The 26,959-nt window shown below is 43.7% G+C and overlaps 4 protein-coding genes and 1 long non-coding RNA gene across 8 annotated transcripts; 2 read left to right on the forward strand and 3 right to left on the reverse strand.

Moving 5' to 3' along the window:
* Window positions 1–1,183: 1,183 nt before the first annotated feature.
* On the reverse strand, window positions 1,184–5,738 carry prr14 (proline rich 14). Its single transcript, XM_080009527.1, has 5 exons — window positions 3,077–5,738; window positions 2,759–2,903; window positions 2,177–2,286; window positions 1,999–2,067; window positions 1,184–1,514 (listed from the first exon to the last, which is right to left on the reverse strand). Exons 1-5 carry the CDS (start codon window positions 5,377–5,379, stop codon window positions 1,223–1,225), a joined length of 2,919 nt encoding a protein of 972 aa, XP_079865653.1. The 5' UTR covers window positions 5,380–5,738; the 3' UTR covers window positions 1,184–1,222.
* A 10-nt stretch (window positions 5,739–5,748) lies between these two features.
* On the reverse strand, window positions 5,749–6,880 carry LOC307236935. The gene is made up of 3 exons (XR_013844398.1): window positions 6,744–6,880; window positions 6,159–6,199; window positions 5,749–5,983 (listed from the first exon to the last, which is right to left on the reverse strand). It is a non-coding gene; the product is annotated as an uncharacterized lncRNA (long non-coding RNA).
* A 2,452-nt stretch (window positions 6,881–9,332) lies between these two features.
* Window positions 9,333–13,759, reverse strand: cd2bp2 (CD2 (cytoplasmic tail) binding protein 2). 2 transcript variants are annotated; one of them, XM_080009330.1, is made up of 7 exons: window positions 13,729–13,759; window positions 13,371–13,449; window positions 12,687–12,816; window positions 11,685–11,842; window positions 11,024–11,603; window positions 10,836–10,921; window positions 9,333–9,622 (listed from the first exon to the last, which is right to left on the reverse strand). In XM_080009330.1, the coding sequence occupies exons 2-7, from the start codon at window positions 13,443–13,445 to the stop codon at window positions 9,512–9,514; spliced, it is 1,140 nt and encodes a 379-aa protein (XP_079865456.1). In that variant the 5' UTR covers window positions 13,446–13,449; window positions 13,729–13,759; the 3' UTR covers window positions 9,333–9,511. The 2 variants fall into 2 exon arrangements, with proteins under 2 accessions (XP_079865456.1, XP_079865457.1); XM_080009331.1 differs by lacking the exon at window positions 13,729–13,759 and adding an exon at window positions 13,531–13,718.
* Window positions 13,760–15,231: 1,472 nt separating this feature from the next.
* pheta2 (PH domain containing endocytic trafficking adaptor 2) lies at window positions 15,232–19,234 on the forward strand. Of its 3 annotated transcripts, XM_080009838.1 has the most exons (6): window positions 15,232–15,281; window positions 15,384–15,533; window positions 16,706–16,799; window positions 17,011–17,099; window positions 17,651–17,957; window positions 18,553–19,234. In XM_080009838.1, exons 3-6 carry the CDS (start codon window positions 16,712–16,714, stop codon window positions 18,975–18,977), a joined length of 909 nt encoding a protein of 302 aa, XP_079865964.1. In that variant the 5' UTR covers window positions 15,232–15,281; window positions 15,384–15,533; window positions 16,706–16,711; the 3' UTR covers window positions 18,978–19,234. The 3 variants fall into 3 exon arrangements, with proteins under 3 accessions (XP_079865964.1, XP_079865963.1, XP_079865965.1); XM_080009837.1 differs by lacking the exon at window positions 15,232–15,281 and having other exon boundaries at window positions 15,332–15,533; XM_080009839.1 differs by lacking the exons at window positions 15,232–15,281; window positions 16,706–16,799 and having other exon boundaries at window positions 15,332–15,533.
* Window positions 19,235–22,240: 3,006 nt separating this feature from the next.
* On the forward strand, window positions 22,241–26,698 carry mylpfa (myosin light chain, phosphorylatable, fast skeletal muscle a). Its single transcript, XM_080009687.1, has 7 exons — window positions 22,241–22,380; window positions 23,212–23,310; window positions 25,054–25,129; window positions 25,272–25,376; window positions 25,527–25,605; window positions 25,718–25,766; window positions 25,919–26,698. Exons 1-7 carry the CDS (start codon window positions 22,378–22,380, stop codon window positions 26,018–26,020), a joined length of 513 nt encoding a protein of 170 aa, XP_079865813.1. The 5' UTR covers window positions 22,241–22,377; the 3' UTR covers window positions 26,021–26,698.
* Window positions 26,699–26,959: the final 261 nt, after the last annotated feature.

Consider the following 26,959-nt stretch of genomic DNA (forward strand, 5'->3'; position numbering starts at 1 on the left):
ACTCTAGGAGAAGTTATACAATACATTGTGTATCGTTGCATTGTTATCTTTATTCAGGTAACGTGTGCCGACATGCTGTGGTTTATATTCAAAAACATGTAAATAAAAAAAAAAAACGAAAAAAAAAAAACCCCCAATTCCAATATTGTGCTCTTTTAGTTAACAAACCCTCATTACGAAGGTGACAACATTATGACAAAGCTGCACGCAGAACATCCACAGTATAAACACATCGACTCAAACAGCTAAAAGTTACACAAGGTGAGCTTATTAGTATCAGACAAAACGAAACAAACATTTGTTATAGGAATATCACAAAATCAACAATACAGAGGTCACTCACAGGTAAAAAAAATTTTTTTTTAAAGTTACAAAAAACAAAAAAAAGTCACATCAAAGATGCTATCTAGACACCTCGACCATGCGTGACCAATGTTCTCTTAAGTGGCATCTTGGATCGGATTTATACAAAAAGAATAAAAACCATTTGGTTGCTTGATTATCGATAAGAATGTGCTCCTCCACCTGAGCTGAGTAAAACACCAACTACATTTGGCCGTCCGGCAGATGAACTGGACTAGTGGTGAATATAGACAAGGCTGAACGTGTGAAAACCAGAAGATCCGAAAAATGGGGTGGTGTGTTTTAAACGGCATACTCCGACACATTTATGGCACAATATAACAGTTTCTGTCTTTCTGTCTATAGCTGCCTTGGGGAAAGAGGAAAAACAAAACAAAACAAAAAAGAAACCAACACACAAAGCTGCACCATCCAAATACTGATATGCAGATTTAATTCTCAGGCCTGTAGCAGTGAGCGATGAGAAACAAAATGGCTCTAACCCCAAGGCCTCCTCAAATACAATCTCAAACGCACTTGTCTCGCCTGAGACAAGTGCGTGAAAGGGGGGAAAAAAAAAATGGAGGCGGTTGTTTGTGGTGCACAGCAGGAGGGCCTGCCACCAAACGGACGGTTCAGGTTTGAGGCCGGAGGTGAACACAGTAGCAAGACGTGACAGGTACCCGACAAGTAAAACATACAAATTCTAGAGAACAAAGCAGCAACCGGGAGTGCTTTATAGATTCCTCTGTAGATAAACCCCTTCATAACAGATTAACAGAGATGAGAAATAGCTCACGTTTGGTTTTTTTTGTTTTTGTTTTTTCTATTTTGCTTTTCATCTTGAGCAACTTGGCACAGAAATGCTGCCGGTCGCTGGTCAGCTGTCTCTCTGGTCGACTGTTAAAAACAAATTTAACTGGTCGAGCTTGGCACAAAGCAGCGCGTCCAGCTCGCTGACAGACGGTTCTTCCCTGGAGCTCTGGCTGCTGCTGCCGCCGCCGCGTCGCGGCCGCCCCGGAGCCGCGGCCGGCCCCTTCAGTGGCTTCTTCGGTTTTCGGGAAACGCCGACCTCGGGGAACTCAACGAAACGCTTCAGCCGCCTCTGGCCGAACACCGCCTGGGAGCCGTTTCGGCGGCTGAGCGGCATTTCGAATATGGTCTCCAGTCGACTGGAATGCACAAAACACACGGTTTGAATGAGCGTGGAGGGAAAAAGAGCACATTTGGATATTTGTAATGTTGACCCCGGGTCGTCAAAAGTGAGGGAAAAAAATTAATTGGGAACAGAACTTCTATGACTTCTTCTTCTTCTTTCAAAAAAGGAACAATTTAACAACAGTGGTAAATAATATCTAGGTCCAGTTTAATAATTACTAAAAAGTAAATTGAGACTCAATTTGTTCAAGCTAATAAACTTATAATCACAATCATTATTGACACAGTCATTGGAAAGTATAATTTATATTACGATGCGCATACTTATTTTTACACTGCTTGACTTGTGTGCCTTCTGACTGTCTTTATAAAACACATGTAAATGGTGAGTAAAACCGCACAAGGTTGAGGCTATGTTTTTTTATTGCTAGTTTTATTATCTCCACTAACTCCAAGTTTAAATGACACAGGGTTTTAAAAGTAGACTAAATCCCTTACCTTTCAGGTGGTTTGGTGAAGTTTTTATTGGTGTAAATTTCCTCCAAACTGAAGTCTTTCTTCTTCAGCCTTTTGCACAGACAGACAGACAGACAGACAGATAAAGGACAGTTGTTTTGATTATGATCTGGGACTGAGGAAACACAGCGCACAATGTGACTCCCTCCACAGTCCCTACCTGATGGGTTTGGGCAGGCCCATGGGAGTGAGATTGTTTTGCGGTTTTGGTAAGGTTTTGCGAATTCTGATGGAAGACACCTTCCCTCGTGGCTCAAGCTTTGTCACCACCTGCGATGAGGAATTCATGTCACCGATTCACAAAATGGATTAGAAATGATTTGAGCCAAAACTACTGAAAATGTGCCTTTTGGAACGCAGCCGTGGGCTTGACAACGGTGAGAAAAGGTGTACATTTCAGCACATAACACAAATTGATGATATTTAGATAGATATGAAATTATATTTATGAAAACACTGTAGTGAAAGAATGTTCAAAGGCAAGCACTTTGTTATGCTTCTACAAAAAGCAGATTTAAATATTAGACATTATAAATCCGGTATTCAAAGAACTGACGTTGCATCAAAGACTTCAAACCATCCCTCTCGTTGGGGTCGGGTACATCAGATTGGGAATCACTGGCTTAATCCACCAGCTAAGCTTAAAAATGAGCTTTCTGCAGCAGCAGCAAAGATGTCATTTCACATTCCATTTTTCCCACCACATTGCATAAATGACTTGCAAGCGTGTCATCTGTGATACCTTGATTTCAGAGTCAGACAGAGCCTTCTCTTCTCGCAACGCTACGTCAAATGCCTGGCTGCAGTAGTTGGGGTCCTCCACGTCTTCCTCCTCGCTCTGGTGCCGCATCTCACTCGCGCACTCTAAGGGCACCTGTGACAGCAAGCTGCGAGGAATGACAAATGGGCGGTAAAAAGCACGTTGACACACCATCCAGATTTAAAGCCTTGGAACTAAGCAGCAGGCGTCAGTATATCCAAATGAAGGAGTGACTGAGGCCGTGGTATAAACTCCAAATCATTTTCGTTTTAACATACTGTATAAAGGAGGGTCAGTTACCTGCGGGCAGAGGAGATGCTGGACACAGAAGGGAAACCAGAAAATGGACGCCTTGGGGACACGCTTGAGGAGGGAGAGGGGACAGGACAATGTGTGCTAGCACTGGAGCCTCTGCCCTCCATCCTTTTGCACAGGAACGCCAGGGAGCTGGACAGGAAGCAGGTGGCCAGAGCCGTCAGCGAGGGCGACCGCGGCTGTGCCGCGGGGCTCCTGGTGGGGTACACCTCCTTCCGCAGACACAGGGGGGCGATCTCCCTCTCTACCTCCACGCTGCTGACCGTGTGCCGCCGGGCGCGCCGGGGCGCGCACCGTGCGTGCGGCGGCGGCGGGGGGACCGATATGGGAGAGTGGCTGTGGTGCGACATGTGGCACCGGCCATGCTGCGGGGAATAGAGCGGGGGCGTGCAGGGGGTGTCGTGGGGGACCAGAGATGGGATCTCCGGGCAGGAGACACTGCGCAGCAGGAACCTCTGAGAACCGCAGGTTTCCCGCGCGTAGGCCGCCACGTCCACCTCTTCCTTCAAGCTCGCCCTCATCTTCCCTTCATCCACCTTTTCCTGACAAGCTTTCAAACAGTCCGCCATCGCTGATTTGTGCTCTACCTTTCTGATACCGACTCCGGGCTGGTCTCCACGAGTATCCACCCCGTGAGTCTGTGACTGCGCGCTCCCGCACCCAGCTCCCACTCCAGCCTCAGACCGGTTCTGCCCGGCGTCCACGGCTTCCCTGCCTCCTCCCCCCACCAAAGAGCAAACAGTCCTTTGTCTCCCACTTCTTCCCAGGGAAGTCTTCACGTGCTTCATATTGTGCTCGTCTAAGTGCGTGGAATATTCGGGAGGAGGTTGAACGACAGCTGCCCCGCTATTCCTTTTTGCCTTTCTGAATGGTTGCACCACTTTCGCCCGATGAACGGGCCCGGAGGTATTCAGATCTGTGGGAATCAATTCTAATGTAAACACGGCTGAAGGGGCGGGGTCCACAGCGCTGCCCCGCTTGGCACCTGATGGCTCTTGCGCGCGTATTTTCCGTTTCAGCAGTTTACCGTTCACGCTTTGACGCGCACGCAGGTTCTCGGAGTCATCTGAAGTATCCCTCTTTCGGCGTCCGCCTTTCGGCCGGCACAGCTTCACATCTAGAGGCTGGATTAGGACCTTGGGTTTCTGCTCCATCCTGGCTTCTTTTATCAAAGTGGTGGTGGTTTCCAGATCCATTCTGTCAGCAGCTTTGAAATAGGGTTTAGTAGTGAGACAGTTGGCTGAGGCACCGGTGTTCCTCCTGCAGCCGCTTTCCTTTGAGCCGTTCTCCGATGCTGTGTTTTTTGGATCCAGAGAGGAAACGGTCAGAGCCCCGTCAGAAGGATTTCCAGTCTCCTTGCTCTGCGTGGATGTGTTTATTGTGCTGAGGCTTTGAGGAATGCCTTCTCCCTGCCTTCTCATCCTCTTTGCGATGGGGCCCTTCGGTGCGGCGGAGTTCAGCATTCTTCCTGTGTCTGCAATAGTATTTGTTGTGGTGACATTTTTCCTGGGCCAATTTAAAGCCCCTGCATTCACCCTGTCTGAGACCACAGCGGCAACTTCACTTTTTGCAACTACTTTACGTTTATTTGATTCGAGCCTTTTCATTTTAACCAACGCCTTTTCCGTCTCTGTCGGAGCATCGAGTTTCAATCTTCGCTTTTCTTTCCCGACCTTCACTGCTGGATCATCCACAAAATTCGGCCCTGCATCCTGACCGCCGCCGTGCTTCCCATAAGGCTCAGTTTCTTCGGCTGCATTCAGTGTGTCATCCACAGCAGAGACAGCCTCCAATGCTTTTGGCGGGCTTTTCTGAATGAAGAGGTTTCTGGTTCCGCTTTTACGGCTGTTGTAATGTGGTGGACAGAGTTGGTCCGGTGAAGTGTAGCAGACAGAGGAGGCTAAGGACTGTAGTCTCCCATTATTGCTCAAGTCACCGATTGTGGTTTCTGCTATTTGAAAAAGCTGCTTACCTCTAGGCTTAAGCGCAAAGTCTTCCAGCATAACATTGCATGGAAGAAGCGAGGAGGAGGAGGATTGCCTCGCCAATTTGTTACAAGTACCTTTGGTATGGAGCGGATTTGACCGAGCAGCTTCATTGGCTCCTTGCTTCCCCTTTTCCACAGACAGTTCTGACTGGGACCTCGATAAGGCCTTGGCCTTATCAGGCAGCTGATGTCCCAGAGCGGTGGATTGAGGGAAGGAAGGACTCGATTTTGAATCTTTCTCCAAGGTGTGGGGGAGAAAAATACGTTGAAGAGGCAGAGATTCATGTGTATCCATTTCCATACTGGTTGACGCAGATTGATTTGTCAATTGATCTATCGCCTGTGGCAAGTTGCGTGCCAACAAATCCACATCGGACGGCACCTTCTGAGATTGCAGAGGAGCGGCAGTGGCGGGATTAAATTTCTCTTCAACACCGAGGGCCAATGAAGAAGTTAGCTTGTGGTTTGGATCGCCTTGCTTACAAATAAAATTGTCATTGGGTAAATAGTAATCTTTTGTCCTATCTGTACTGCCCTCATGCCCATTATCCAAACAACCTTGTACAGTCCCTGAGGGTTCTTCCCTGGAGGCCGCCGTGATGTGCAGGTCACAGTCGCCTTCCGTTGAATGCGGATTTGCTTTGAAAAGTTTGACTGGACTCATAACAATCTCTGTGAAACTGGCCATCTTTGATTTGAAAGACTGTATGAATGGGCCGATCACCCATCCGGCTGGGGCAGATGGGGTTTCCAGAGCCAACCCCCCACACGACACCTCCATGTCTAAGTTAGGGGTCTTGGAATGTGAGCCGAAATCTTTTGCCGTATTATCTTCAAACTGGTCCTCTACATTTTCGGTGGCCAAGAGGTTTCCTTTCGATCTGGCAATTTTCAGGCCCCTATACCTACACAGAAACAAGAGGTTAGATCTTTTGACAAACAAGAAAAGGTCATTACACACACACACACACACACACACACACACACACACACACACACACACACACACACACACACACACACACACACACACACACACACACACACACACACACACACACACACACACACACAACTTACTTAGTTGGGCGGTCCGAGGCATCATTAGAATCGAACACATCCTGTAAAATGTGAATGTTTAAAATTAAGTCGTTTACAGTTCTTTACTGAAAAAGTTACGTTTCATCGCCAAGAACCAATTTCATTCCAAAACATTACTCAGGGAAATTCTACAGTTAAGAACATGGCTAAGTAGGTTGCATCAATGCGTTGGGCTCTTCCCTGTGCAGAAGCAGCAGACCGTGAAGGAGGATTAAGTGACCCAATTAACCCTCACACCATATCTTTGTGCGTCGGTCCCGACTGTTGTCACACACACCCGTACTGTACAGACGCTCCCCAGAGGGATTAGCGATCCCACATTTAAACACAAGAAAGCCCCTGGGGATACTGGACAAGACAGAAATGTATAACTTAAAAAAATAATAATAATAATTACACACACACACAGAGACACACACAGACGTGACTACCATTGCGATGCTTTTCAAGTTGTACACGGGAAACTTCAGTCCTCAGCAGTTTTAACGAGAGAGACTGTGACACTCGCACCTACGGATCACAGACCGGGAATTCAACACGGTTTGTATTGTGTTAAATGTTTACCGTGCCACTTTCCCTCTCTCTCTTGGCGGCGGACGGGTCCTGCGCGGACGGTCTCTCTGCCCCCCCTCCGCCCTCAGAGCTCCGCTTTCGTGGAGACTGGAGCTTAATGCGCCCGCTTCTCCGTTTGCCAGAATGCCCGTCATCCTCGCGGCTGTGAATCACATTTCGGAAATTATTTCTCAGCTTCAAGACCGACATTTTCTCACCCTGGGTCCCCTGCGGCGCCCATCGTCTGAAGAGCAATCGAAGGGCAGGTAAGAGAGTAGCTCCAACACGTATAGGCGGAGGGGGGGGGGGATAAGACATGTAGGAAAAGCAAAAGGCCAAAAGGTGCCGGGAGAACTATACCTGGGAGTGATGGAAGAGAGGGAGGGGGGAGGTGACTGAGGTTGACTGTGGAGGGGTGCACTACAAAATGGGTTGGGGGGTAGAGCACCTCCGTCCATCGGACAAACTATGTGAGGGAGGGAGTCAGAGGGACACGTCAACATCCCCTCGGCCTGTCGTCCTCTGTAAATAACCAAAAAGAAAAAACGAAAAGAAAAAGAAACAACAACAAACACACGTGCAGGGTATCAGTTCCACATGGTAGCACAGGTGCACCTTACAAAGCCAAGATTCACTTACTATCGTGTGGCCAACGGCAAAATGTATTCTGAAATGAAAACGAGAAAAGGGGGGAAATCACAAGATGCTTATTCAGCAAAGTTCATTTCTATGTACAAGGAATGTGACTTGGTGAGAGTTGGTGCTTTGTTGTACACACAATTACCATCAAGAAGATTAACAGCATAAAAAAATAAAACTACATACAGTGTCTATGCACCAGATGGATTAAAAGGAGGAAGGACACGGGGGAACTGAATATATAATGTCGAAAAGCTTCTTTCCACGTTGCATTTTAAAACAGCCAAGTAGAAAATCTTTAAATGACAGCGTGAAAATAAACGGAGCTAACGTTCAACCCAAACCCACCCTTACCCTAGTAATGAGCTGAGATAGAAAATACAAATAATGAACACCATATAGATAGATGGGTTCGATACAATGCAAAGCAAAATAGAAACAATAAAATAAGCCGTTATATTGACATCAAAGTTATCGGAAAGGCAAATTAGATGGAGCTCCGTTTCTATAATGTACTATTTCAATTTCAATTTCAGCTTAATTAATTACGTTCCCAGTTTTGTTTAAATAGCGATCGGACGAAAAGGAAGCTCGGTCTAATTGCTGGGGGGAAAAAACAAAAATCCGTACGCAGTGCGGTGGGGGTCCACACCAGTGAATAGCCATAGCCCCAACCTACCGCTAACGTTAACGCGCTCTCCGTCGGTGGTGGCGGGCTGCCCGGGCACATTAACCAAGGAGCGGGTCACTTATGTCGTTCACATGGGCGCTCACGTTGGAGGAACTCGCCGGGGCTGCTTTGGTAGACCAGCGATTAATGCCCCATCGCCGTAAACAAGACATTGCCGGACGTTGCCGCCCTTAACTAGTGGCGCTGGTGCCCGATTCGTGAGCGATCCGTTCCTAGCGGAACGACTGGAGAGTCGGTCGTCGGGAGTCACTTGGGCAAAATATCGGGCGCGCGAGTTCATGTCCGACTCAAACTAAGAGTAAGTATAGTGGGCCGAGTGACTTGATTCATATTGAATATAGCGGCGACATTTCCCATTCGGAAATAAACAGAACCAACTTCATCGTTCACTGGAAGTCCTCCCTCGCTCACCCGTCCATTCCTCCGGAGATCGACTCTTTTTTTTTTTGTTCCTGGGTCTCGTGAAGCTAATCTTTTAAAAAAAGAGGGTCAAACCGTTCATCGCCGTCGTGTCCGTTTACGAACGCACCCCAACCAGGAACCAGGCGGACGGACGGGTTGACCAACCAGCGTTCAACCTCGGCTTCCGCGCGACGATCCCTCCAGAAATGTCACCAATCACAAACCGCGTAGGGCGGAGTTAACCGGAGCGCAGCCAATAAACTGGTTTATAGGGTATTTCCTGGCGTGACCTGCCAGTTCACCCTTGAGCGACCACAATTAACCATAAACGTTTCATGGTCTTTGTAGACGAACATTTATTTAGGTGAACGTATTAACATTCTAACACACACACACACGCACACAAATAAACATTCATTTTTCGCTTTTATATATATATATATATTTATATTTGCTTCTTTCTGATTTATGACTTTTTTTTAAAATGTATTTTCTGAGTTTTACACAGCCCTTGGAGCTTACCCCTTCTCACTGAACTGTCGGTGTATGATTCCATATGAAGCATAAAAACCTCGAACGTCTTCACCCGTTCTCCTCAGCGAAGGATAAACAACCTGTCCCGGTTTTGGCACAGGAGGCAGACATATTGGGCTGAAGGGCAGACATGCCAGTATTGGTTATTTAAGTTGGGGAAAACGTGTCTTGTCTTCCACAATTTAAGATGCATAGGATTGTTGCTCATCACTCCATGTCAAGGATTTTAATTGATAGGATATGGAATACATTGCTGCTCAGATGATCATATTTTTGAATACTATGTTCAAGAATAGATGTGTTCTCGTGCTCATAAATTGTTGAAAGCAACAGGGTACAATGACTCATTTCATTTATTTATTAAAAATAATAATGTCAGCAAACAGCCTGAAATAAAACAACATTTGAGACCCAAGCACTGGGACCGGGGAAAATAAAAGCACTTTAGCGACAGAGAGAATGGAGAATGATGAGGTGATGATATCCATCATTCTGTTTTGTTTCCATTCACAGATCATGTGTAGAGCTCAAAGTCTAATCTCTTGGAGTTGTAGAACTGAGAGCCTTCTTTATCGACTCTCCGGCAGTAAACACCATCTTTGAAATAGCCTTCATCCACCCAGTCCTGCAGAACATAAGAGTAACAAGATTAGCACCAACCTGGAACTAGATTGAGGGTAATGGCAAAACGTCCTCTCCCATAAAGTACAAAGTATTATTGGAATAACAAAGCAGCTTCCGTACTCATGCACTTCCAAGAGAATTATCCTAAAAAAAAAGTCTAATAAAGAAATATTTATTTGGTAATAATTATAATTGAGCAGTCCTATGAAATCCTTCCTATCCTGTTGATGAACGTTTAGCTGGTGAACGCCAGTATTATATGTGTCATTTGTACCTAGAGTATTTATGGTCAGAAATTATTTATTCAAGATTCAAGATTTTTTTATTTGTCACATACATATAAAAAAAATCTTGAATCTTGAATAAATAATTCCTGACCATAAATACTCTATGCTTCAACGTCTCTCATCTGAGAATTACAAACAGCCAAGGGAAATTAAAACATCATATCCCTTTGGTCTCGCCAAGCTTGTCTATATGTCAGTAGGAAAATGTAGAAAATATTAGTAAAATTGAACAAAAACCAAACTAGAATTTAAATGTATTTGTTTTTAATATTTTATACCTGAAAGTAAACGAGCAACGACACCCAGAAAGCCAAATATTATATATGGATAATAAACACCTACATCGGCATAAATTCTTACTAATCATCATCATCATCATATTAACGTAAAAGTAATGACTTCATCAAAATGTCGATGAATAACCCTTTTCTTAACATTAGCATCACATTTTGAAGACAGTCTCATGACTATGGGCTGGTTCTGGTAGTTATTGCAGGTCTATAGACAGCTTCAGGTCTTCTGGCAGTTTGAAGGGCTTTGTCAGATTTGTTTGGATGGTTGTGTGACAAATAGTAATTGTAAGTGCTGCTGTAAACTAAATAAGAATTTGAGGCATGTAACATGCATTTGCATCATGTGCAGAAATCTAAATCACTTTTTCAAACACTACTCATATGGCTTTTAGGCATAAGTTAGTGATATCAGGAAATATAAATAGTACATGTATTACTACTTTTAAGAATAACAAACGATTGCCACTACTTTACCTGAGCATTATGTTACAAATGAGGCTTGTACCCATAAAAACAGCATTATGGTATAGGTTTCATGTGTAATTCTCACTCAAGTGTATTGGTTCACTGAGTAGTTCACCCCCACATCTCTGAAATGCCCTTGAAATGTTTTCGGCCACTGAAAAAGATGTACCTGCATTTGATGACTGCTGAAGGGACCGTAGAGCTCTGAATTCTCATTGAGGTCCCATTTGTACTCCCACATGACTTCGTCACTCACTGAGGAAAAGAAAAAGCAGAACAAGACATTGTAAGTTGTTAGCCAAACACAAAACAGGGAAACGGGTAATAGCCGTGAATGACCATTAATAATAATGTTACCTTGTTCCTCATCCTCTTTCTCCGTGTCCTGTGATTTGCCCTTGTGACTCTCATCAAATTTATCACCAAACATATCGAGTTCATCTTCTTCCTCGCTATCGCTGCCTTTGGGCTTCCTCCCTCCACTGGACAGTTTGCGGTTCTTCAGTGTGTACGCCAGCTTCTCACAAGTCTGTTGGTAGATGTCGAACATCCCGGAGGCGACCAGCCTGTCAGCCAGTGACGTCATCCGGTCCAGCTTCTCGGTGTCCCTCTTGGTCTCCTCTGCACCTCCAGCCGCTTCCCGCAACTTGCCCTTCTTCCTGCCCCCTAAACCCCCGAGACGACGGAGTCCCGCGGCGACCGTTTCCCCAGGCAACAACATTTCCAGCAAGGCCTCCGTGAGCTGTCGCTGCGTGTAGGATGCCAGCGGGTCCTCGGCGGGCTCCGCCTCCTGCTGCTCTTCTCCGCTGTCGCTGTTCGCCCGCTGCTCCTCTCGCTGTCTCTCCTCTTCGGCCTCGTCTTCGTCGCCCGCCCTGCGCTTCCGTTTAGCCGAGAGACCCTTCTTCTTCTGTTTAAAAGGTTGTTCCTTTATTCTGACCTAGTGGAGAACACTCTATTAGAGAACTGTGGAAAGTGTTAACAACAGGAGAAGATAATTAGGAGAACACAAACATTCTACCCAGTCAATATTGTCAAGCCAGTTGTCTCTGATCTCTTCGTCCTTTTTGACAAAGTAATTTCCCTCGGAGTCAAAGTGTCCTTCCTGCATTTCTTCATCCAGATTAAAAGGTGTAATGGGAACACCTTCATCACAGTCAATTGTTGAAACCTCTTGACCTGAAAATAAAGCCAGTCACGGGTATAAATAAAAACACCCCGCTCAGGTTTGGACATTTGGAAAGTAAAGATAACATGAGGAAATTATTTTCTAAGACAACACTAGCCAGGGTTCATTCTGGCATTACAAAATTAAATTCAAAGACTTTCAAGTATTTTTAAAAGCACTATTTTTCTAACTTCACGCAAAACAAATGTAAAACATTTCCAATGTGAACTTTATCAATAAAATCAAATATAATCTTAGTCTCATTGTCTATTATTTATATTAGCGCGCACACACACACACACACACACACACACACACACACACACACACCCACACACACACACACACACACACACACATATTAATCTCATTGTCATCTACTATTATGAGTGTCTATTTCCAACCATGCTGGATTAACTATACATTTCCTGTCATCATCTCTCTTGTAAAAGCGATTATGGTAAATTTGTATTATGTTATGATTTGAATAACAAAACCATAGGGAATATCACAGGTATTCTCAATTATCACATTTTCATGGTCTTTTCAAGCACATTTAGCACAAAAGGGGCTATTTACAAGATATTCCAGCACTTAAATTTCTGAGGATGAAATTCAAGCACTTCAATGACCTGGTAACTTCCCCGACTAGCAATGTAACAGAAGCTAAATACATTTCAAACTAATCCAGTAGGATTAGGATCTAGGAAAGAAAAAAGAATGGCTCCCTCATAGAAAATGCTCAGATGGGCACTAGTTAAACAGCCAATATATGAATCCAGATAAGTAAGTCTTTGTTTATATAGAACCTTTCAGAACCATGGCTACAAAGTCTGAATAATTAACAAAACTTACCCTCAACATCATCACTAGCCAGTATGTCATATTTGCTGGTCTTGGTGTCATCATCTTCATCCTCTTCATCGCTGTCAAGGGAATGTTTGCCCTTAAACCTGGAACCTGGTCCACTCACTGCCTCACAGATCTAATTCACGAGAAAGAGCAACACAATCCAAATGGTCGGTATCACACAGGTTAACACAGCAAATATTGATTACACATCAAATTGTAATATTCAGTCATTTTTTGTTGTCGGCTCATTCACACCTTCATTTGATTTCTACTGTTTCATGCATTTGGCTGTAATCAATATTGCAGAGCTGCCACACCCATATTCACTTATATGACAAATCCTGGCGCACATATGTATGCTTAGACAAACAAATCATCTTCAAAAAGTACTGATATGATCATATATGTTTGGTGACGTTTTCTCGCATTGTCCTGTCTCTAAAACATTCAGTCTGTTGTGATCTTCTGTCAATACACAACAAAGAATAAAGCTTAGGACAATAATGCTTAGTGTTCAACAAATGCATTATAATTAGGTCATTGAAGTTATGCATTTATGTAACTCAGAAGTGCAACCCCTATATTGCTGTTAGCCTTCCAATTTGATAATGAAATAGTTTTGGAGTTTTTTTGTTTTTTTTTTTAAGAAAAACACTCTCAAAATATGGATAAGAAGACCGGTAGTACCTTTTTGTTTGGAGGGTCATCTTTCAGATCCAAATCCCCGTTATCGTCTTCGAATGTCACTTTTCTTTTAGACATGACGCTGGAGGTGGAAGAACAAGTGAGTTGCTTAAGTCAGCCACAACCGTTAAGGAGTTATATGTATTCGCCTTCCCCAGATTACATTTAGCTTCTTGCTAGCTCGCGCGCTAACTAGGCGGCTGGAGGCACAGACCAAAACACCACCGAGTCCACCACCTCCTCAAATGTTTATATATACAATGTTGGTATTATATTTATATTAATAACCCCCGATACATTATCTACGGAGCCACATTCAAATACAACAAAACAACGCATGCAGCCATTGGCGACGATTGACCTGAAAAACAACGCGCTGCGTGACACGCTTTGAATACATAGCAATGCGTCATATCCGATTCCGCTCTTGGCGGAAGTGGCGTCGCTCTCATATCAACACGAACGCACGTTATCGATGGAGTTGCTTCTTCTTTTTTCTTTAGAATTTTTTTTTTCTTTTAATCTCAGAGATGTTATTTGTTATAATAACAACGCATGCAATGGGATTTCTCCGTTTTTCGCTACTTTATACGTCTTATTTAAAGAACTAGAGTAAAGTACTTTTAAAGTACTTCATTATTTGAAGACATGTATCTCTTCCCCATTTTGTAACTTTATTACATGTACTCCTCAAATATCTCCACCTAACAAACGATAAGAAAGGCAATAGGATCTTAAAATACTATGAATGCATATTTTATAAAATGCAAAAAATGTGTATTCATTTTTGTACTTTTTTTTTAAATTTACTTTCCATTTTATTATGTTGATTGTTTTTCACAACAATATGTTTCTTCAGTCCAGCATCCAATTTTTTTGGAAACCCATTTATTCCATGCTGGTTCCATTCATCCCATTCCACAAGCCACATGGACACCCTCAACGCAGGGCTGCACCCGAACACTTCCAATATGACGGCGGCGCACATTCAAATACGCGCTCCATCCCAGACGCGCACACAGTACGGGATTTAGCAAGGACGGCGATCAGAGGGGAATCACACATCTGGAGACTCCGGCGCACACTTCAGGACCCGAGACCGAAGACGTAACATGAGACCTGATGTTCTCACGTGTGTCCCCCACCCATCTGGGGACTGATCGCATCTGAACATCTCAAATTGAAAGAGTTTCTCCTGATCTTCTGAGGATCTTGGAAATGTATCCGGGACTCAAAAGTCCCGCCTGAAGTCTTTCGGTGTGTACCAGGCATCGCTGAGACGCCGGGCCATCGCAGGGTGTGGCGCTGCTCAGAATCAGTGAAATTAAAGATATAAGAAAAGCTATGGGTCCGTTTCCAGGAGCTTGTGTGACCTCTGACTGTGTCCCAAAAATAAAAATCATACAACAATAAACCTATCAGAAGCAACGCAAAAAATACAAGTACTGTATATAAAAAAATGTTTCAGTGTCACAAGTAATTATGATACATGGTTTGTTACTAGAGAGGAGTGAAATAGCTTGTCGACAGTTTGGCCACGTTGATCTATAGGGGTTGTCAGCGTGCATGTGTGTGTGTGTGTGTGTGTGTGTGGTGTTTGTGTGTGTGTGTGTGTGTGTGTGTGAGAGAGAGAGAGAGAGAGAGAGTTATCTGGTTATGTTACACTTTCCTCCATTCACCGAGTATGAGACACGCTGATGGGAAAAAAAATTACATACTAAAAAAAATGTAGGAAGCAAAACCAAAAAAAAAGGAAGAGACATCATCATGCCAACTCATCCCACTTCCAGGTAGCGAGGCCGGCCTCAGTCACCGAACGTCTGGTTTCGGCCAAACTCTGACCCACCGGCACAAGGTGGGCTCAGGCTTGGAGGAGTGAGAGAATATAGTGTGTCAGGGTTTTGTTACCAGGAAGTGGGTCGAGTTATTTATATTTCAATACTTGTCCTCTTGTACCCGTGGGAGAACCAGTGTTGGTAACCTGAAACTTTATATTTGAACATTGTCTTGTTCTAGATTCATCGAAACCTGGGAGCCACAGAATGACGGTCCACTCGAGAACGGCGGCGATCAGAAGAGCATATCGGTAAATGGAAAATAACACATGATACAGAGTGTTGTGTCCTCTGGATTGATGACGTAGTGAGCCACTTTGCGCTGTTCAAGGTAAGACCAAGTAATACTGTTCTCACCGGGGGGGGGGGGGTGTTAGGGGACTGCACCGAGTGAATCATGGTGTTATTTGCAGAACATACTGGACTATATCACTGTCATTGTTATCTGCTGTATCTGCAAATGTTAACTCGGACAAAATCATATTGTTTCGGTTGAGACAACACAATGACACCCTGTGCATCAAAATTAGTATTATTTATTGTTAACTGCTTTCATTGCGCTATGGATTGTACATTCTATAGCTCGAGAAACATGTGAACCTGCAATATCAACAACCTGAAGTTAACTTTTTAAGATTCAAGATTCAAGAGGTTTATTTGTCACATACATAAACATACTTTCATACATATATGCAGTAAAAGGTCTTTGCAACACACCCGGAGATTATGCACAATAGTTACTTAACTGAACACAATAGCTATCCTAATTCCTACCTAGCTAACTAACTGAAACTAACTGATTCCTAAAACGTAATGCAGTAATTGAATAGAATAATATCAATAAAATTAAATTAAAAAAAATAAGACTCAAAAAGATTATACAGAGTGGGGGTACAAAATAGAAGGGAATATAGTTATGTATATAGGATAGGCTGTTTGTATATATAGAAATGTGCAGTAAAGTGAGTATACATATATGCATGTATATATAAATATAGTGAGTATATATTTTTTTTGATATGGCAAAGACTTCCTTGTTCATACCAGGGAGTAACCCTAAATATCTGCTGCAGTGTAATAGCGAAACCACATAGCTACTAAATTAAACCGAAAACAGAAGTGACCACTGGTACGATAGATGCAGATGCTTCAAAAAGCCACAAAGTGTGATGGTTGTCATGGCTCTACTGACAGAAACTCAGCAAAGAAATGATCCAACTTGTCCAAAGATAACGTTGCACAGTCCAGGGGTGTCAAACTCATTTTTCTGATTACTTTTTGCTGAACCATGATTCCAACTGCTCTCACATTTCTTCTTTAACTTCATTTCACAAATTCAAATTTAATTTAATTGAATGAACAACATTGACTCGATTTCCTGAAATATCTCGGAGACCTCAACTAAACTGCAATCAATTTGCAGTAGCTGTAAATAGAAGAGGGGCTATGCTACCCAATTATATTTATGAATATCAGATTGTTGTATTGGTATTTTCTGAACAGATTTACATGCCGAACATCTTTGGAGTCTCTTGCCTTATCCGTTATTGGACCAGCCGACATATACTAATTGCACATGTTAAGGTAACAGCTAAATGTGAGTATTTTATATATGTATAAATATATGAATATATATATTTACAATTTGTTTCCCTTTTCCCAAAATACACAGGCCGTATTGGACCTTTCTGCAGGCCAAATTCCAACCTGTGTGCCATATCTTTGACACCCCTGTGAAACTCTATCATAGGTTGTTGCTTTTAAAAGACATTAAATGGATCTTGCACACTGTGAGTCTTCTTCCTCAGGTGCTGCGATGAAAATCCACAAGAAGATTTTAACCCATTACCTATCCTGCACATCACCTGTGGACAAAGAGGGATATCTTTATAAACAGGTAAGTAAAAGGACAAGATATGAAGCAAGAATTAAAATCAATTACTGGTCCTCCGACCACATGTGATCAAATCAACTCATCAGAAAACAGAAAGAATAAAACAAAGGACATGTGTTCTCTAAATTATTCTAACCGTTTTATACTACTGTTATGCATATTTTTAACATGCAAATCGTTTTTTTCCGACCCCAAAAATGCAAAAAAAAAAGAAATACTTAAAAAAATAATAATTATTATATATATATATATATATATATATATATATATATATATATATATATATATATAATAACAACAATAATAATAATAACAACAACAACAACAACAACAACAATAATAATAATAATAATAATAACAACAATAATAATAATAACAACAACAACGATAATAATAATAATAATAATAATAATATAATAATAATAATAATAATAATAATAATAATAATAATAATAATAATAATAATAATAATGAACACTAAATATGAAATAAATGAAATTAAAAAGGAAGGAAATGAGTATGAGGATAATTATGCACAGTATATTTCCTCGCAGAAGGAGCGCAACGCCTCGTACCAGAGGCGCTGGTTCGTGCTGAAGGCCAACCTGCTGTTCTACCAGGAGCGGCCCGCAGATCGCCGCCTGCTGGGCGTCATAATCCTGGAGGGGTGCGCGGTCCGGCGCTGTGAGGCCGATGGAGGACACTGCTCCTTCTCGCTGCTCTTCCAGGCGCCCGGACGGAAGAGCTACCGGTTCTCAGCGGAGGACCGTCCGAGCCAGGAGAGCTGGGTGACGGCGCTGCTGTCTGCCAGCCACTGCTACCTGTCCCTGCTGGTCAGGGACCTGGGCAAGCAGTATGAAGGTGGGTGGCACAAGCTGACTCCCATGGAGGTACAAATACCACGATGTTATTTGTACTTTTCTCTGAAATGTACTTCAATATGTCAGTACATGGAAGTAAATAAAGTACAGTTATTTGATGCCCTGCTATAAGAGAGCCCATAATACCCCACTGTCATGCATGTCCTCCTAACAATTTACGACAAAATAGTATAAGTTGTGTCATAGTCATTGACAGGAATCTTGACCTAATGAATCATTTATGAGCAATCCTAAAACAACAGTTTGAAAGATCTCGTCTCGTTTTTTTTAGCTTTCTATTGCTTTTCATATTTATCTGTACATATCAATTCAGATTTTTTTTTAACTAAAGTAATGTAACCACAAAAGGGAAGGGTAGATATTTGCTTTGAAATGTGGTGGAATAAAACTCATATGTCCCCGAGTAAGTACAGTCCCAAAGTAGCTTCCATGTAGTTGATGAGGGTGGATATTTGGACTGTTGCATTAGGCCTATGTCATCCTTTTTATATACTTGTAGATGTGAATGTAATTTCCCTTTGAACTGCCTTTCTATTGATTGTTTGTTTGTTTGTTTGTTTGTTTTTCTCCTGCAGAAGCTAAACAGAAACAAGGTTGTGTTGGATCCCTTCACCCTACCTCTGCCAGTGGTCCCACTGTGAAGTGCTTGGACCAGTTTGTGGTCCCACTCCTACCCTCAGAGGAGGCAATCGGCAGCGCCATGGAGGGGAGAAGCCTCGGCTCCAGCCCTGTGTTGCAAGGACCTTCTTCTCTTCCCTGCAAAATGGCAAATAAGAAGTCCCCCAAGCTTTGGCCTCGAAGAAATGCCCATGTAACCCCGTTAAACGGCCCGTCACCTCTTTACGGGGAATGGCCACTGGTGGGCTTGGATCCCCTGGAAGAATTCAGCAAGCTACACGAGTATTATGGCCAGGAGGTGCTGCAGGTCAGGGAGGAATGGCTGAAGACCCAGCAGGCGAAGGAGGAGCGTTGCCATGGAGACCTTATAGACCTGGGATGAAAATGGCCAAGCATAAGTCTAATTTTAAAACAAAACTGTGAAAGAAATAAGACCCGGAGATGCTCGTGGTTCATGTGTGTCAAATATAAACAAAACTGTTCGTACTGTGAACAATATAGATAAATGTAGATAGGTTGACATATGTATAATATATAACTGTATAGGTTTATTGTCAGTATTATATTGTCCTCATCCTAAATATCCCAGTATCCCCTGCCCTCCCACTTCCAAGCAAACCATTCATAATGACTGAAATTGTGTCAATAAAATTATGTAATGAATAAATTAGTTTGTATTTTAATCATTTATCAATTAATTTTTTCATTCATTTATTTATTCATTCATCTATTTATTTATTTTGTGTGTTTAATTGTATTCTATTCTTTATAAAAAAAATCACTTGTGACAAGCCGTTATTACACTGATATGTGGTAAAATTCATCTATTAAGTGCGCTGAATATCTAAAAGTGCCACCCAAACAAACAGACAAACACTGCGGTGTAGGATTCCACGCTGGCTGTAACTCACTGTCCCTTCCCACTATGTTGTTTTCCCTGATGGGTCAAGCGCAGAGCTTCTCCGCATTACAGGGCCCACATTCCAGTCGTCCGTAAAGTGATGCATGACTAGAGGAGTGTGGCGAGACGTGTCACCTTGCACAGAGCGCAAAACGCAGAGTGGAATGCACACAGGCGCACATGCATAAACACCTTCTCTCATCGGCAGTAAATGCTGTATACATATCAATCAATCAGTCAATTATTTACAACCTGACAATATGGTCCATGGTGAACCCCTGAAAACATGTTTCTACTGCTTTGGAGATGAGAAAGAAATCCTAATTAGACACTCTAGAAGTCGTGATAAATTGATAGATAGATAGATAGATAGATAGATAGATAGATAGATAGATAGATAGATAGATAGATAGATAGATAGATAGATAGATAGATAATCAAAAAAATTGGCAATAATAATAAAGTAATAAGAAGACAGATTTAAAGAATTGGGCAATGCACTATAAATCTAAAAATGTACAAAAACAATACTAGTAAACAGTCAAAATGAACCTAGAAATGAATAATATACATGAAAAAATTGGCAATATAAAATAAACCTGAAAATTAACCATAAACAATAAACCAACCAAAAAAATGAATGAATTCATGCTAAATTGTACAAGATGGATACATATATATATATAAAGTAAAATCTGTGCATATACTGTGTGTGATAGAAGATGGTAATTAAGATCAAGTCAGTCTCTTTGATTTCTTATTGCTTATTACATTTCCCTCTAATTACTGAATATTCAACTTAGTCAAAAAAAAAAGAAATCTTAAAAAAAAAAAATCGAAACCTTAGTAAATCATAGACAGAACAACATACGTTCCCTCCCGAAAACTCTCCAATGATGATGACCATGATAATCCAGGGGTCAAAGGTCACAGCGCATGGAAAGGACAGCTAGTAATGGGCCCCGGTTGTTCTGAAGGATAACAAAGTCGCTCTAATCCAAATTACTGCCGCCTGCCAAAAGTCCACACAGACCAAAGTGACGAGGCGCCTGCACCCACTCATGACCCCGTCTCTCTCACCTGTCCACACGTGGGGGGGGACAAACGGTGGAGCAGAAATAATCTCTCGCGATTAATACAGTCAAGAAAATATTAGATGTACACAAATTGATTCACTTTGAACCTAAAAAATATATTCTGGGGTGGATGAACAACTACCAGGTTTATTTTTGGTTATTTCCATCCCCATCAGCTGTCCTCACCCTTTTTATATATTTCCCTCCTGATCGTCCGCTGCCGTTGTCCCTGGCAGCCGGAGTAAATCCCCTTATTTGAAGGGGGGATGAAGGGTGGTGGGGGTGAGGTGTGTTTGTGTGTGTGTGTGTGTGTGGGGGGGGGGGGGGTCTGTCTGAGAGCGTGTACGCTGTACAGGTGGAGTGACCTTTTGAGTGATTAGAGATGTGGGGAGCTACTCTTAATATGAAATAATACTTCATAAAACAAAATCGTGTCTAAGCCTTCTAAGTCAAGCAATCACCTAAATTGAACAAAAGTTGTAAAAGTTGTGGGAACTCAGGCTGAAGTAAAATTTTGAAGTTGAGGCTTTTTTGGGGGGGATTATAGAAACACTCAACAATATATTGGATCTTGCGTTTAAATCTGTAGTTCACACCTTAGATCACAAAATAAAGTAAACTCATCATAGTCATTAGGTTTTATAAAATATATAAGAGAGTAATCTTCTGCAAATGTACAACTTTACATATATAATAAATATACACCCTTTTTTTCTTTGTATTTCCAACAACAATTGGATTTCAGTCAAACAATATTGTCAATAGGTATATTTTGAAAGATTTCCGCTCAGAGAGCCAATAGGAAATTTGGCAAGTTGTTCATTTGCACTCACTATCGGAATTCATATGTAGATTCATTCATATCTATATGTGTAATGAATTCCTCCATGCTTTCTATCGCAGGCCCGTTTAATTTACTTGACACCTAAAATACGCACGCTCCCTTCTTGGGCGAGTCTATGGTGACGTGAGTGTTCAGATTAATGAATGAACCCCCCCCACCACCACCACCACCATTACTAGGGATATTAGATATTAGAGATATTAGATATTAGAGATATTAGATATTCAGCTGAAGAGCTTTTCACCATCCTAAACGTCCGCAGCTGAGCCAAAATCTGTCCTTGCCAGGGATAACTAATGCATGAACGTAGGGCCTGGCCCATATGAGTTGCTGAGGCTATAGAATTAGGCAGTAATACTGCATTGACTATCACAAACCAAAAATAACGTCAGAGAGAGAGAGAGAGAGAGAGAGAGAGAGAGAGAGAGAGAGATGGAGAGAGGGAGAGAGAGAGAGGGAGAGAGAGAGAGAGAGAGAGAGAGAGAGAGAGGCCAGTGTTGGCGATGGCGATGGATCCAACAGGATTCTAAGCCTTGAATGTCCATATTAGTCCACGTGGGACCGCGGCCCTACGACCAGGGTCCCGGCGCTATCGGGTTTACCTAATTCCAAGACTCCTGGGTCTATTTCGGATCCCCCGTAAGGTGATAGCTGGTCCATCCAACTGCCCCCCCCCCCACCATCCCAATTCCTTCACCGAAAGCCACCGTCTCATCCTTTACTTGTCTCTCTCTCTCTCTCTCTCTCTCTCTCTCTCTCTCTCTCTCTCTCTCTCTCTCTCTCTCTCTCTCTAGTCCCCCCCCCCCCGCCTCTTTTATCCCAACCCAAACTTGAGGCTGTGGCTAAAGTTAGCCCGGCCGGCCGAGGGGTATATAAGCACCCCGGGATGCTGGCATAACGCGGCTTCACACAGTCTTCTCTTCTTCTTGATCCTCGGAACCTCCACACATACCGTCTCAAGATGGTGAGTACCGCCACCGTACGCCACGCCGGCACAACCATCAAACTATCGGGATTAACATGAAGAGTTTGAGTTGCCCTTGAGCCGCTGTTGGCGCTTTTCTCATCCAACAGTGAAGGGATTAGGCAAGCTGTTGTTACAATGATGAAGATGCATGTGTGTTAGTGATTTTATTATTATTATTATTATTATTATTATTATTATTATTATTATTATTATCATTATTATTATTATTATTATTATTATTATTATTATTATTATTATTATTATCATTGTTAATAATATTATTAATATTATGAATATTATTATTAATACTACCACCACAATGAATTATAATAATAATCATAATAAAATTATTATTATTATTATTATTAATAATAATAATAATTATTATTATTATAATAATAATAATTATAATAATTATAATTTCAATTACGTTTATTTATCTTGAATTATTACATAATTAAATTATTAATACATCATCAGAATCATCATCAAGAACCTGTTTACTCATGAATTTCAGAGAGAGTGAATAGAGAGTTTTCCTAAAAAAAAACAAAAAACTGATATTTTCAATCTAGACTCTGTAAAAATGACACACAATTTATTTTCACTGCACTGACCATCAGCATGGGGCCCACACACAGCACAAACACCTTGGACAGGATCCACTAGGACATTTTGTTGGTGCATACTGTTTTACCGCCACACAGCATATAGGACTTAATACGGGGGTCAAGGGCAAAGCTGAGCGGGTTTACTCCACAGTGGAAAGACTTAAGCGCGGATGTTGTCACGGGGATGTAAATGTGTCCATCATCCTTCGTCCTCCAGGCACCAAAGAAGGCCAAGAGGAGGGCAGCAGCCGGAGACGGCGGCTCCTCCAACGTGTTCTCCATGTTTGAGCAGAGCCAGATCCAGGAGTACAAGGAGGTGAGGGCTTCATCCCTGCAGCCGCCTCTCGCCAGGCGCCATCCCACCTCCCTTTATTGTCCCCGGTCGGTTCACATCGATGGATGAGAGAGAATCCCCCCAGGAGTTAAATTTAGCCCGATGTAATCTCTAATGTAATTGACAGTCTTTTTTTTTTTGTTTTCTTTTTCTGAAAGCGCTAACTAAAATTAGAGGTTGGGGTTTAAGCAGTTGCCGGGCCCCGGTGGTCGGATTCTTTTTCACAGCAGTTGCTATTCTGCCCCCTCCCATCCTCCCCCCTCCTCCCCCCGTGCACGCGCCCCTTTTGTTGATTGAATTAAGCGAAACGGGGGGGGGGGGGTCATGAGGGAGCTCTGATGTGTCCGTCATCCTCTGAAGCTCGGCAGACCACCCCCGCCCTCCGCCCGCCCACCCACCCACCCGCCCCCACCCCAGCTGCTCCACAGGCATCTCCTCAGGCCTCCCGCTGACGAACGGGAGAGGCAACCGGGACAACTGGAGCACCATTGGGGAGGGAATAAGGGAGAAAGAGTAGGAATTGTTTTCAAAGGAAGGTTTGCGCTTATTATAGAGCTATTGTGCCACAGAGACAAACGCCAATGTCCCCGTCGATGTGGGGCGACCACGACAGGCAACTGAAACATCTCAGCAACGGTCGGAAGGCGCAACATGATCCGTGATCGCGTTACACTGATTCGAATTTGGCCGATGTTGGGGAAAGCGGATACACAAGCAGGAGGCGGTCGCGGGAATTCCTGTTTTGTTGTTTCTTTCCTTCCCCCAACTGAGCGCTCTGTTATGCCCTCTAATATTCTTTGTTAATTTCGCCCCCCCCTTTCAAAGCCCTTCGGAGGCGGTAAACTGTAATTGCTGTATAAATACATCTGTGCCACGCGGGCGACTGAATGAGGGCAGGGATTTGATATAGCGAGGGCCCGGTAAGAGATTGGATTATGGTGGTGTCTGTGTTTTCAATTTGTTGTCAGGGGGAGACGGTCTCCGAATAGACGGGAACATTCCCGGCACGATAAGTGATACAGATTTCTTAAGTGCCACTCGGGGAATGTATGGCACGGACGACGGGATGGGATGGGACGGTCTTAGCGCTCGCCGCGGATGGAGGAACGGCGAGCAGGGGAATGTGTGCGTGTGTGTGTGTGTGTGTGTGCGTCAAGGAGGGATGGAGGACGGGAAAGAGGGTAGGAATGATGGGGGTGGGGGGCTTAGATGAGGACGTAGATGGAGCCGGGGGAGCTGGGGAGGGGCGGGGGTGAGTTAAGTCAGGGCGATGACGGATGCAAGTTCAATTCCAAGGGGTCATCTTGGGTTTCCGCGACACAAGAGCCGCCACTCCGGAGACGGAAGATGGATCAGACAGCTGTTTCCCCCAATGATACTTTCCCAAATTAACATGCAAGAAAAAAAAAACGTCCCCCCGCCCCCCGCTGCCCTCTGACTTCCCCACCAACCCCATTAACCTTTATTCGGCGCGAGCCTCTCCTCGCACGATTGATCTCCTAACGAGGTTTACACAGCGTCACCGTAAACCGTCGCCCTCAACGGACCTCCTGTCGACGACGCGCGTCCACCCGGCGATGGATCGCGGGGTGGACGACCCCACGCAAGGGACTCCCTCGCCGCGTTGCCGCCGAACGGCGAGCGGGCGCGGCCTCTGCGTTTCACAAACTCAAAAGAATAAACGGTTCTAAAGGGCTGCTGTGCTCCTCCTCCTCCTCCTCCCAGGCTTTCACAATCATCGACCAGAACAGAGACGGTATCATCAGCAAAGATGATCTGAGGGACGTGCTGGCCTCCATGGGTAAGTGTACAAGGTCCGGACGTGTGTGTAAGCGTGTGATGTGTGTGTAGATACAGAACCTGTGTATTGTATTACACACATAAACGCAGAAGGCACGCCTCCTGACCGCCGCGTCCTCCCTTTTTTCCCGATGCCCCTGCAGGCCAGCTGAACGTGAAGAACGAGGAGCTGGAGGCCATGGTCAAGGAGGCCAGCGGCCCCATCAACTTCACCGTCTTCCTCACCATGTTTGGAGAGAAGCTCAAGGGTGGGCGTCCTCCCCGCCTTTCCGTTTCCGCCGTTTCATTCCGGCCGCTCTGTGGCGTCATCCATTCATAGATGACTATTGGTGCTGGATCGTATAAGGGGACAGCACCTCGCATCCCCGAAATCTCACCTCTTTTTTTTACCTGCTCAGGTGCTGACCCCGAGGACGTCATCGTAAGCGCCTTCAAGGTTCTGGACCCCGATGCGACCGGAAGCATCAAGAAGGAATTGTGAGTACTCTTTTTGGGTGGGGGGGGTCAAATTTGTTTTTTTGCGATTTATTGGTTCCAGAATCTTACGTCTGATGACAAATGAAAATAAAAATGTGGTGTGCGTTTTCAGCCTTCAGGAGCTCCTGACCACCCAGTGCGACAGGTTCAGCGCAGAGGAGGTGATGCATGTTCTTACAATGACGACGTGGCAATAATAATCACATCATTATTTAAACGTGTTAAAACACAACAAATTAAAAAAAAAAAAAAAAAAAAAAAAGAGTATAACAACCTTTATGACACCAGTGGGCTCTTTCCTTACCCCCCTCAGATGAAGAACCTGTGGGCCGCCTTCCCTCCTGATGTTGCCGGCAACGTGGACTACAAGAACATCTGCTACGTCATCACACACGGAGAGGAGAAAGAGGAGTAGAGAGCGAGAAAGAAGAGAAGAAACAAGCCATCCCTTGCTATTCGACCCTCCCCCCCGACCCTCCCCACCTCTCGTGTCTCCACGTGCTCTGTCGCTCGCCTTCATGACAAAAGACTTGTTGGGCGTTTGTGTTTGCTTATGGGGAAACGGGGATAGTTTTCAATAAAATGATCTTGAAACATCACTTCCACCCACCCACTCTCTCTCTGTCATCCATCCATCCATCCACCCACCAGTCCATCCCATCCATCCCCCCCTCCTTGCCATCGAGATCTCTGTCCGCCTCACCCTCTTCGTCTGTCTAACGCCCTCACCCCCCCCGGGTGCCCGAGGACCTCATTCCAAATTTTGAAGGAGTCCTCTATTTTGGCAGAGCAGGCGAGGAGAGGGAGTCGGACAACGTTCACGGAAAGAGAAAGAAAGGTCTCCTTAAAGCGACGACTGCTTTCTCTTTCCTCGTAATTGAATAAAAAACGCCGGGAAGGGGTGGGGAGAAGGGGCCGAAAGAAAACATTTGAGTCTTCGCGTCCCTTCTCGCCAGGCCTCCCTGTGTGGCGCTCTAACCACGTTTCCCCGTAAGCTTGTTTCATTCGGGCTCGCCACGTGCTCTTCCTCAACCCTCCTTTGTAATGAATAAAAAGGGACAAACTGTGAATAAAACCTCTTTCTTTTGTACAATCGTGTCTCTGTTCGGTGGTTCTATGAACGAGGGTTTGACCTGTATTTATCTCTTTTCTAAATCAGGGGACCGCCCCCCTAATTCAAACCTGATTCAATGAGACTGCCCGATTTAGAAAGGCAACACCTTTTTTTTTGCCACATATTTATTAGCGAGAGATTAAGGTTGTACGATAGGACACGCAATACACTCACTCATCTGTTGTTTTTTTTTTTAACCAATATATGAACGCTAGGAAACATGCGCCTCAAATTGTCTAG

This window comes from Zeus faber (genome assembly GCF_960531495.2).
Source record: "Zeus faber genome assembly, chromosome: 11".
In the NCBI taxonomy this organism is placed as follows: Eukaryota; Metazoa; Chordata; class Actinopteri; order Zeiformes; family Zeidae; genus Zeus; species Zeus faber.

Coding starts and splice junctions, on each gene's coding strand:
- prr14 (XM_080009527.1), bottom strand. CDS start 5,379: ATGGAAATGGATACACATGAATCTCTGCCTCTTCAACGTATTTTTCTC. Junction 2,287..2,758: donor TGTCTGACTCTGAAATCAAG/GTATCACAGATG, acceptor TCCTCATCGCAG/GTGGTGACAAAGCTTGAGCC. Junction 1,515..1,998: donor TTCACCAAACCACCTGAAAG/GTAAGGGATTTA, acceptor TGTGCATTCCAG/TCGACTGGAGACCATATTCG.
- cd2bp2 (XM_080009330.1), bottom strand. CDS start 13,445: ATGTCTAAAAGAAAAGTGACATTCGAAGACGATAACGGGGATTTGGAT. Junction 11,843..12,686: donor GGCTAGTGATGATGTTGAGG/GTAAGTTTTGTT, acceptor CTTTATTTTCAG/GTCAAGAGGTTTCAACAATT. Junction 11,604..11,684: donor GGCTTGACAATATTGACTGG/GTAGAATGTTTG, acceptor GTTCTCCACTAG/GTCAGAATAAAGGAACAACC.
- pheta2 (XM_080009838.1), top strand. CDS start 16,712: ATGCCGAACATCTTTGGAGTCTCTTGCCTTATCCGTTATTGGACCAGC. Junction 17,100..17,650: donor AGGGATATCTTTATAAACAG/GTAAGTAAAAGG, acceptor ATTTCCTCGCAG/AAGGAGCGCAACGCCTCGTA. Junction 17,958..18,552: donor CCTGGGCAAGCAGTATGAAG/GTGGGTGGCACA, acceptor TTTCTCCTGCAG/AAGCTAAACAGAAACAAGGT.
- mylpfa (XM_080009687.1), top strand. Junction 23,311..25,053: donor AGATCCAGGAGTACAAGGAG/GTGAGGGCTTCA, acceptor TCCTCCTCCCAG/GCTTTCACAATCATCGACCA. Junction 25,606..25,717: donor GGAAGCATCAAGAAGGAATT/GTGAGTACTCTT, acceptor GTGCGTTTTCAG/CCTTCAGGAGCTCCTGACCA.